This window comes from Narcine bancroftii, chromosome 6 (assembly GCF_036971445.1).
Source record: "Narcine bancroftii isolate sNarBan1 chromosome 6, sNarBan1.hap1, whole genome shotgun sequence".
In the NCBI taxonomy this organism is placed as follows: Eukaryota; Metazoa; Chordata; class Chondrichthyes; order Torpediniformes; family Narcinidae; genus Narcine; species Narcine bancroftii.
Genome location: NC_091474.1, coordinates 91,199,036 through 91,210,807, shown reverse-complemented (window position 1 = coordinate 91,210,807; position 11,772 = coordinate 91,199,036). Strand labels below are relative to the sequence as shown.

Genomic DNA, 11,772 nt, shown 5'->3' with positions numbered 1-11,772 from the left:
ACTCAGCTATTCTCTCTTGGTTTCTCCACGGTTAGCATTAGCTGTTAAAGTACCAGTGACCCGGGTTCGAATCCCACGCTGTCTGTCAGGAGTTTGTACATTCTCCCCGCATCTTCTGATTGCTCCCAGCGTTCAAGTGTAAGTCAATTGGGCTCAAGGGCTGAAGGGGCCTGTTACCGTGCTCTATGCCTCACCTTCTGGGTATTCTTGATGTTCTTTTTAAATTATAGGTTTACAGCAATTACTGTGTTTTATATGTCAGCCTTTCCAGTTTGATTTTCTTTCCCTTCCATTTACACCCCACCATGCAGTTACCAAAGTCTCCACCAGCACCACCTGTATCATTTCTGCTATTCTTTGATCTCCGCACTCCCCATCTCTCTTGCATGCCCATCCCATTCCTCAACAACTTAAAATGTCTCCCAACTCTGTTCTCTCTGCAGTTGCAATCAACACTTAGTTTTACCTTTACGTTTCTTTCTTTTAGAATGTACTTACGTTGACCGATTTGAGCTAGAACAAAGGTTTTTTTTCTTCAGTCCGCCACGAGTTCACCGTTCCAAACGTGGTAGGTTTTAGTCTTTTGCATCTCAGCCAGTGAATCAATAGGTTTTATTTAAGTAAATTGAATTCAAAGTCACCAATGTGAACTATTTTTGGTAGGTGGAGGGGTGGGGGGGGGGGTTTAATCGACTGATTCAGCTGGCACCATATTTGCTTTGAAACAACCACTCAAGTTTCAACAGCTCACCAAAAAAAATGCAGCTAAAGTCAAACGCCATTCCTCTGACCTTGCAATTGACGAACACATGGGAGTGAATTCAACAGATAAGACAATTATAGAAAGAAGAAAAACTGGGTAAAAGGCAAAAAAAAAATTTGAAGCATAGGTCAGGGATTGGGAGGCCAAATTATATGAAACACTACCTGATTTGCAGAATTAACCAAGACATCAGTAGATGTCAAGTGATGGAATATTAGTAATCTGTGTCCAAGACCATTTATTAATTTTAATATTTGCATTTTTCCTTTACATCACAAGACTTTATTTATAATTATTATATCCATCTGAGAATTGGTTAACAATCTTAGTTACCCTGAGAACAGGTAGATTGTTAACCTTTGAAGCAGGTCTAATTAAGGATACATTTATTGTACTAGTTCAGTACCCTGTAAAGCCTACGGTTGCTCTAAGGGCATCTTTTTACACATTTCTGAATTGGCTTGATGCAGAGGCAACTCTGCTCCTGGAATAGTCCCTGTTCTCTTCTTCCTCCTGATAAACACTACACGCTCTTGCAGTGATTTGTATATCGTAACCTTCTCTCTGAAAACAAAACAATTTGAGACTCAACTTCAAAAGTTTGTTTGAACTATACTTACAACATTTTTCAAAATAATAGAGATATGTCAACCAGATAAAAAAAGCAAACTAAATTTGATGTTAAACCATCTGGACCCATAACTGAGTGTGTACAGAGTCAAAAGGTTGTAAATTCAAGTCCCATTCTAAATTCTTAAACCTGTAATCCAGAATGGCACTTCAGTATTGTACAGAATGAACACCCCACTCAGAATTACTCCCTTTCAACTCGGGTCTTCCAGTGTTTGCTCAGCTGATCAAAAGATAACTGAATGGCGTACAAGTCCTCTAAGTATCTTGGCTAATGTCAATCAACAATATCATTTAGAATTTGAACAGTAATGCATCTCATTTATTGTTGGCAAGAACCTTCTATGACGGTGGTTCTCAACCATTTTCTTTCGACTCACATACCACTTTAAGTAATCCCTATGATTAGTAAAGGATTGGTGAAGGTGGTATGTGAGTGGGGGGAGGGGAAAGAAAGATTGACCCAATTGTTACTGAAATTTTTTGCTTGTGAAAAATTGTCATTGACCCAATTCCTTTGGAGTTCTGAAACAGTGCACATAATGAGTCAATGAGGTACGATTAAAACAGTGGTTTTCAAACTTTAGCTTTCCACTCACAAACCACCTTGAGTAATCCCTTACTAATCACAGAGCACCGATGGCATAGGGAATACTTAAAGTGGGATGTGAGTGGAAAAAATGTTGAAACCACTGTTCTATGAGCAAATAAGTTGCTGTCTTCCTGTAGTTTATTAACAGTGCTCAGCACCTCAAAAATAATTATTTGCCTTGTGTGTGCATTGAAAAATGTTGAGAATACAAAGTGGTGAATGACAATAGCTTTTAAGAAGGTTAACATGATAGCTATCATTAACAGCCAAACATGTTATTCAGTGCAAAAAATAAGCACCATATTTGGCCACAAAATTAATAAGTGAGTATCCAATATTTATTCTGTTGTTTCATGCATGCAATATTTCTTAATTCTACTCTATCTGCAAGGGTCTGCATGGGCTTTCTCCAGGGGGTTCGGTTTCCTCCAAAACTTATAGGGGTTGTAGCTTAATTGGGGTATTTGGATGACACAGGCTTGTGGGGCGGAAGGGCCCATTACTGTGCTGTATATCTAAACATTTTTTAAAATGATTTCTTAATCACTTTTTTAGTCTATAAATTCCGATGTACCATTAAGAATGCACTCAATGGGTGCAACAGAAAAATATTTTTCGAGTGCTGAGGTAATGTTGAAAAATGGACTGTGCGACCAAAGGTACAAATAGGCCTTGCAATTTACATTATGCTGGGGGTAAAAAAAAATTAATGGAAAAGGAATTACAATTATTAGCATTAAGACCCTGTTCATAGCTGGAAATAGAACACGCTTCATTGTGGAAATTAAAGGCTGTAAATGATTTGAAGATAACTTACTAACAAGAATCTACTGAAGGAAGAGTTACCTGTAGTGGAATGGCCCATTCAGCAGCTGTAGGCAGATCAGAATTGGAGAATCGATGAAATTAACAGAGCTGACAAAGTCCAAAGAAGCTGTAGTCTCAGAATTGCTTTTCACCCCAACTTCAATGAAAGTGCCATCGACTCTGACTGCAGAAGTAATGGCCAGAGCCCCTCTGCAGATCAATGTAAAAATATAGGCTAAACATGAACATACCTCAGAGTCTAATCAAGTAATAGATCGGCATTTACAATGCTGTAAAGTCAATTGTTTACAATTCCATGCTTTTTTCAGGCAAATTTAAAAAATCTTCTAACTATCGATATTTGCACCCCAATTTCCTTGGCACTGCAGACATCCACTATGTATTAACTGACTTTTTAAAGAACACTAATAAATACAGCTTAGCATGTGGAATAATGTGGTCTCCTCAATTATTTTTTAATTTAGCCATATGGCACCATAACAGGCCATTTTGGCCCACGAATCAGTGCCACCCAATTTACACCCCATTAACCTATACTCCCAGTACGTTTCAAACAATGGGAGGAAACTGGAGCCCCTGGGGAAAAACCACACAGACACAAGGAGAACATACAAACTCCTTACAGACAGGGTGGATTCAAACCCTGGTTCTGATCGCTGGTACTGTAAAGGTATTGCGCTAAATAGAGCGACCATTCTCAGCAGGAGCCCCCACCCCGGGGGAGCACAGCACATTTAAGTAAAAGCCTTGTTTTCTTTTCACCTCACATAACATGAACATTTTTTTTATGCAGTCGATAGAAGTACAGAAGAACCAAAACGTCATTGCTTCACATGGGAGCCCATAGAACTGAGGGGGACCGAGAATGGTTGAACTACAGCTACCATAGATCAGTAAGTTTGTTCCCAGTTTGATGAATGTTCCAAGAACTCATGTAACTTGTTGGAGCTCAACAACTTGTTTTCTTTTTTAAATATTTTTATTGAGCATAACATATAAACTTACAAAATTTTAAGAAACACTCATAACAAGTCATTTCATATAGATTCAAGTACACAAAAAAAAGGATGGAACTACATTAGCAGTTCCTTAATCCAAACATGAAACAAGTTATGAGTTAATCTGGTAACTATGTTAAATCCATATTTACCAAATTAATCCAAATAAAAAAATTGATTAAAAAAAACTCTAAAACCTAAATCTAATTTACCTCCTCCCTCTAATCAAGGTAACCATGTGGAAAAAAATTGTGGATCGGATAGCGATCTCCAGAAAGTTCAAAATTCTTCCAATCATGAATGGGCCCCACATCTTTACAAATGGAAACTTTTTCTCTATCATGTTGAATCTAATTTTCTCCCAGCTTAACTAGGATATTACATCATGTTACCACTGTGTATGGGGAGGTGAAGAGTTATCCTTCCAGTTCAATAAAATTGCTCGTCTGGCTATCAGCGTGGTAAACACTAAAACTCTGCAGAATTGCAGACAGAAGAATATCTGGCTCACATGAAAAACCAAACAAAGCAATTAACGGACATGGTTCTACTTTGATCTTAAAAATCATTGAAGTCTGGAAAATATCTTTCCAGAATCGCTCTAAATTTGGGCACTCCCAAAACACATGGATCAGAGAAGCTTCAAAAATTTAACACTTTTCACATAATGGATCAATATCTGCATAAAAACGAGATAATTTAAGTTTGGACATATGTGTTCTATGTATCACCTTAAATTGTAATAAGTAATGCCTTGCACAATGAGGAATTATTAATCTCTTTTTTTTAGCTGCTTCCTCAAGACCATTGCTGAACTCCAGGCTGCAAACTATGGGCGGCTCCGGAGGACTGACTGCGGTAGGCCCGTCCTGGCTCCTGGAGACTAGGTTCACATGTATGTACTTGTTTAGTTGCGCGGTATACTGTGCCTTTGGGTGGTTGGCATTGTAAGTTAAACCCTCGATTATTTGGGTACTCAGTATATCATGCCTGTAAGTGGTGGTCACTGTAGGTTTAACCCTCATTTCACAATTGGGAGTTGAGATTGTTTAGCAGTACATTACTCTTTATCTGAAAATGTTACGTTCAAATCTTGTTCCCTATCATTCTTAATCCCAGCCCTGGAGGCTGATCTTATAAATATATGTTAATCCACTGTGGGGAAAAAAAACCTTGTAAACAACTTGTAATCACACTGATTTACCAAGGAAAGCAAGTATTGAAATTAGAGAAAGGAAGATTAAATTAATGAAACAGAGAATTCAAAAATAATTTCAGTACAACTCTGATTTTCCAAAATGGGATTCTGTGAAGTTCTCAATTTTTAAAACATTATGATTAAATCCAAAATAAATCAGAAATCCTCATTTATCCAAATTTTTTTTGGAGCCGAATTGACCTCACAGGTTGGAAAAAAATTAACTCGACACGAAATTAGAATGACCATTGTCCTCATTTCAGGCAACTCCCTCCCATCTCTCTCTCCATTTCTTCTTTACCTTCCCCTATTGACCTTTCTCTCCAATACTGTCTCCCAACCACAAGCTGTCGGAAGAATCCCTTGTCCCGGTGACATCAAGGAGACCGGGCTCCCAGCGGCAGCGTGGCTGGAGCGAGGTGTCGGTAATCGGCAGTGGCCAGCTTTTTTTTGGTGAGAATTAAACATTATTTTAATGCTTAAAAAGCCTTCCCTTGTTGTTTGTTGTTGTTTAAACACTGTTACAAGTGATTTGCTGTTGCTACTGGGCTGTTTTAAAAAAAACAAATAATCAAAAAAAAGTTTATCCGACATTGGTCCGGTCCCGACCATTTTGGATAATCGGAGTTGTACTGTATTAAGTAAACTTTACCAATACCATGTTAATAAAGAAAGAAACTCAATATAGGATTTCTTTAGTTTCCATCCATACCTGCTCCTGATGTTAGTTTTACATTTTTGATTCCATAAGCTGAGCTCAATATTGCCTGAAACATCAATCCCAAGTGCCCCTTGGAATTCAGCATTTGCTCGAAGGCCAGATTGCAGCATGAATGCCTGCAGGAAAGAGGAAATTGAATGTTCTAAAACTGAAAAAAAAACTAACATGTACAGTAAAACCCCCATTATCCAGATTTCAAGCAACCAGCAAAAAAAATATGGAAGTTTAAAATTGGCGCATCTCACCATTAGTTTGCCATTCATGCAACACACAATCTCAAGCAACCGGAAAATTTGCTTATCTGGCATCTACCAATGCCAATAGGTGCCAGAGGTTTTACTTTATTCTACGTGAAATTGAATGTCATTCAATCATCAGAGAATACTCACTTATTACCTTGTGAGAGAAGACACGACAGGAATGAACTGACTGGATCATAAACATTGTCCTGACTGACACCTATAGCAATATCCCAAGCCAGGGATCTCCCACAATTATTACTCCCTGCTATAACTTTGTGCAAGTTATGACTCATTTGAAATTTAAATATAGCATGCCCTACTGACTCACAGTCCACGTCGCCCAGTTACACCTCTTTCTTCTTTGGCTTGGCTTCGCGGACGAAGATTTATGGAGGGGGTAAAAAGTCCACGTCAGCTGCAGGCTCGTTTGTGGCTGACAAGTCCGATGCGGGACAGGCAGACATGGTTGCAGCGGAAAATTGGTTGGTTGGAGTTGGGTGTTGGGTTTTTCCTCCTTTGCCTTTTGTCAGTGAGGTGGGCTCTGCGGTCTTCTTCAAAGGAGGTTGCTGCCCGCCAAACTGTGAGGCGCCAAGATGCACGGTTTGAGGCGATATCAGCCCACTGGCGGTGGTCAATGTGGCAGGCACCAAGAGATTTCTTTAGGCAGTCCTTGTACCTTTTCTTTGGTGCACCTCTGTCACGGTGGCCAGTGGAGAGCTCGCCATATAACACGATCTTGGGAAGGCGATGGTCCTCCATTCTGGAGACGTGACCCATCCAGCGCAGCTGGATCTTCAGCCACGTGGACTCGATGCTGTCGACCTCTGCCATCTCGAGTACTTCGACGTTAGGGATGAAAGCGCTCCAATGGATGTTGAGGATGGAGCGGAGACAACGCTGGTGGAAGCGTTCTAGGAGCCGTAGGTGGTGCCGGTAGAGGACCCATGATTCGGAGCCGAACAGAAGTGTGGGTATGACAACGGCTCTGTATACGCTTATCTTTGTGAGGTTTTTCAGTTGGTTGTTTTTCCAGACTCTTTTGTGTAGTCTTCCAAAGGCGCTATTTGCCTTGGCGAATCTGTTGTCTATCTCATTGTCGATCCTTGCATCTGATGAAATGGTGCAGCCGAGATAGGTAAACTGGTTGACCGTTTTGAGTTTTGTGTGCCCGATGGAGATGTGGGGGGGCTGGTAGTCATGGTGGGGAGCTGGCTGATGGAGGACCTCAGTTTTCTTCAGGCTGATTTCCAGGCCAAACATTTTGGCAGTTTCCGCAAAGCAGGACGTCAAGCGCTGAAGAGCTGGCTCTGAATGGGCAACTAAAGCGGCATCGTCTGCAAAGAGTAGTTCACGGACAAGTTTCTCTTGTGTCTTGGTGTGAGCTTGCAGGCGCCTCAGATTGAAGAGACTGCCATCCGTGCGGTACCGGATGTAAACAGCGTCTTCATTGTTGGGGTCTTTCATGGCTTGGTTCAGCATCATGCTGAAGAAGATTGAAAAGAGGGTTGGTGCGAGAACACAGCCTTGCTTCACGCCATTGTTAATGGAGAAGGGTTCAGAGAGCTCATTGCTGTATCTGACCCGACCTTGTTAGTTTTCGTGCAGTTGGATAATCATGTTTAGGAACTTTGGGGGACATCCGATGCGCTCTAGTATAACCTACAAAAACCATACATTTTTGAATGGTGCATCCACACACGGGGAGAATGTGCAAACTCCTTCCAGGCAGTGCCAGATTCGAACCCGGGTCGCACTGCGCTAACTGCTACACTAACAATCCTGCCCTAACTTCTGAAGTGCTTTCCCCTTGATGACTTCAGGATTACCAGGACCCCTTAATGCTCCATGCAGTTAAATGCTACCTGGATATTGAGGGAAATCACTCTTACCTCACCTCTGGCATTCAGTGCTTCACTCCGTATTTGAATTAAGGCTTTGATCAAGTTTGTAGCCTCGTGGGTATTGGCAAAACACAAAATAGGCACTGGTGGACAGGTTAATGGTCAGTGAGTCCCAATTGTTAGTATTGTTACCTTTATTGATGGTTGAGGGTCGATGGGAATTGGGTGTGAATTAGCCAGATTCGATTGGTCTTGATCTTTAAACACTGTTTGCATTTAAAATTTTAACATTTTCATCAGTTACTTGATGAATAATAAGTAATATTGCATGTTCCAATCACCGGATTTAAATTGCATTTCAAACTGCTGCCATTGTATTTGAGGTGCCACTCTCCAAAAAAAAATAATTTATCTTGTGCTGAGTGTTAACATTCCAGAATTTTAAAAAATTTAGACATTCAGCACAGTAACAGGTCATTTCAGCCCATGCCGCCAAATTTACACCCAATTAACCTATACCCCTGGTACGTTTTGAAGGACTAGATCCCACAGGGAAAACCCATGCAGAGATGGGGAGAACGTACAAGCTCCTTACAGACAGCACAGAATTCAAACGCTGTAAAGGCTAATGCCAACTGTGCCGCCAAAATAAAATTAACTTATTTTGTCTCATTTCTGAATTAATTCACTTGAACTTCATAAATATTCTGCAGATATGACAAAGGAATGATCTTATTCAGCTATTGCTATCGACAAAAACAGATCAATGAAAAATTTGAATATAATAATAGTTCATTACCTGTAAATAGTCTATAAGTAAAATGGATCCTTTTATTATACTTGTGGGTTCTTCCGTGACCGACCAGAGCTTTTCCATTAGTTCACTGTATCCTTGGAAAAATACAATTGGAGGGAACTGGACATCAAAGAGAATCACTGACATACCAGCCATGACTTCTTCATTATCATCCGGATCAGAGCTCTCTTTGAAGAACGAGTCCAGACCTTGTGCTTCAATTGATACCTATTCCAGACGTGGAGAAGTGTCATTGACTATAACATTGATGTGTGCCTGAGTCAAAAATAGATCCTGCCAAGATCACATTGCTAATGTGTCAATTCTTTCTATCCACTCCCAGAAATACGGAGTTAGTCTCAGCATCGCGTGTGCTGCCTGATATTAGTTTAGCTCAAAGTTTAAATTGTGCATTGTCTAATTCAGGGGTTCCAAACCTGGGGTACATGTAGCCCCCAGTGGTAGATTTGCACTTTTCAGGGGGTACATTGGGTCTGAGAGAATAACCACTACTGTACAATACATGGTGTTGTAATCTGCAGTCAGATTGGACAATGTCGTGTTTGTTTTATCCTTAATTTTTAGGGGTACACGGGAACCAATAAACATGCCCAAGAGGTACAGAGGAACAAAAAGGTTGGGAATCCCTGGTCTAATTAGATTGGGGAGGTATTAGGAAAGTACAAATCAATATTATCGACTTGATGGTTGTGTTGTGTATTGGTATTGCTAGTCCATCTACTGATGGCTCTGTACGGGTTTTAAATGTTAAAGGAGATGACGGTGGTTTATTTTTAAAATCCTGCAACCGCGTGGTCTGGGCCCAAGATGACAGAACCTTGAGGGGTTACAGCAGGGGTGGCCAACCTTTTAATTTAGACATGCAGCACAGTTTGAACAAAATAAGTTATGTAATAATTAAAGATATGCTTCTAATTTATAATTGATAATGTGATATGTACATGATTTGATTTGTTATCATTAGTTTACCTTCTGTAAAGGGTTTTTGTTAAACTCCAAAAAAAAATTTTGGAAAGAAAGATATACCGCACAGTAACAGGCAATTGGAACCCTGGGGGTGTAGGTTAATTGAGCGGCACAGACTCATGGGCTGAAATGGCCTGTTACCATGCAGTATGACTAAATTAAAAATTAAAAGGTTGGCCACCCCTAGACAGATTCTGAAGATGCAGAGGTTTTCTGGCACAAGGCGCCAGAAAATGGGGAGAACTTTTGAGAAGCAGTAGCAGAGGAGACGATCCTATGGGGCAGTGACCATGGCGGGTGACCAGGGGCTCAGTGGCTGAAGAACACACAAGTCGCAGGCTGATGGCGACTCGAGGCGAGGAACCCACACAGGCTACGGGCTGCTGGCATCTGCAGTCAGAGGATCCGCACCAGGCTGCGGACTGCTGGAGACTGGCTTGAGACCAGGTATCGGAACGGGGACACGACAAGGTGCTGAGGGAGCTGGAGGCTTTCCTGCTCGTGTCGGAGGTTTTGATCTGGGGCCCGGATTGCTGGTGGTGTGGACTAAAGCCTGTGTAGCTGCAGGAAGCGCTGGAGGTGAATCCATGGGGAGTCTTTATGACCATCGGGGGAGCCGGGCAATTTCTGTTGATGCTGAATTTTTGTCTGCCTTACAGTAGACTAAAGGAAATTTTGTGTAATATTACATTTTTAAAAATTACATGACAATAAAAGAACCTTGAATCTTGGGACGATAGCAGTTATTATCTCTAATTGAGGAAAGACATTATTTCAGAAAGATGTCAACCTTCTACAAATCTCCACCATTTTCCTTTGCCACAAACTGATGCAAAATTTGTGGAGCTTCCTTTATTATTTTCATCTCATTCTCATCTTGTGTCCCCATTTAATCTACATGCGCATAACGATGGAAGGCAATTTAACACACAAGAATCCTGGAAAATCTCAGCAGGTCACATAGCGCTCTTTATCGCAAAGACACAGAACCAATGCTTCGTCGAGCTATGTATGTCTTTCTCCATTAAACAACAATCTGCAGATTTTTTTTAAAAACTCCACAAGGAGATGGAAGGTAAACACTTCTTTTTCCTCCAATCTGATGACCATTCTCTGCTTTTTTTAAAAAAAAATCTCAGAATTATGGAGTACAGTTTAAGAGTTTCTTACCTGTGTGGCATGAAGCTGACTTCCTTGAGTAAATATGATGAAATCTGTTTGACTCTTCTGTAATATTCCAGTATCACCAAAAAGTAAATCCATATTATAAGAGGATATTGTATCTGTTGTAACTTAGGAAGAAGGAAACTAAATTGGAATGTTTTCTTAAAAATTTAAAAAACATATGATTTTCAATGCACAATGAAAGGTAATTCACCTCCTTTTACCTGCTAGATATCCCGAAGAGGAAGACGAACTCCCAATTCTGGACAAGCGATTATAATTATATATCATGGGATCTCTCAGGAGCTTGCCGATTACTTCACTACCAAAACATAGGAGCAAAAATAGTTTTGAGGAATTTTTTTTCCAGATCATCAGAATCCGAAGTACAAACAATATAAAACACATGTACACAAACACACCAAAAAATCCTCTGACGCACCAATTAAATTGTTCAGTCAAGTTTAAGAGTTCTATACAAGTGCCACTCTACGCACAACCAACAACATTAATGTGCAAAAATAATTTCATGTTTACACAGGGCTTTCACATGATTAATTTGAATGAAAATAAACTTATTTCAAATTTTAATCACCAAGCCCTGATGAATGGGCTTCATAAAATGTCTGGCAAACAAAACCTTTCTGGCCTCTACAAAGGCATCAGAAGCTGCCAGGTCTGCTGTGCATACGGCAACATAATTTCTCTCCAATTGACTGTCGTTCTGCACTTCAAACAAAGTGGATTTAATTTAGACATGCAGCACAGTAAACAGACCTTTCAGTCTACGAGTCTGTGCCGTCCAATTACACCCAATTGACCTGGAAAGTTTTGAATGGTGGGAGGTAACCCATGCCGACACGGAGGGAATGTACAAACTCCTTACGGACAGCGCAGGATTTGAACCTGGGTCGCTGGCACTGTAACAATGTTGCGCTAACCATGCTGGATTATCATAGAATAAATTCAATCTGTGGCATTAAGATGCCAGAACAGGAGATTGGCTCAGTCC

At 40.5% G+C, this 11,772-nt stretch overlaps 1 protein-coding gene across 1 annotated transcript in view; it reads right to left on the bottom strand.

Annotated features, from left to right (window-relative positions):
• Positions 1 to 984: 984 nt before the first annotated feature.
• The window catches only part of LOC138736338 (microsomal triglyceride transfer protein-like), a 51,094-nt gene continuing 40,306 nt past the window's right edge, over positions 985 to 11,772 (bottom strand). The window contains exons 14-19 of the mRNA XM_069885682.1: positions 10,985 to 11,082; positions 10,767 to 10,888; positions 8,613 to 8,837; positions 5,722 to 5,846; positions 2,832 to 3,002; positions 985 to 1,327 (exon numbers count right to left, since the gene is read on the bottom strand). Coding sequence (XP_069741783.1) covers positions 1,180 to 1,327; positions 2,832 to 3,002; positions 5,722 to 5,846; positions 8,613 to 8,837; positions 10,767 to 10,888; positions 10,985 to 11,082 — 889 coding nt within the window. The 3' untranslated portion in view covers positions 985 to 1,179. The remainder of the gene's footprint in view (positions 1,328 to 2,831; positions 3,003 to 5,721; positions 5,847 to 8,612; positions 8,838 to 10,766; positions 10,889 to 10,984; positions 11,083 to 11,772) is intronic.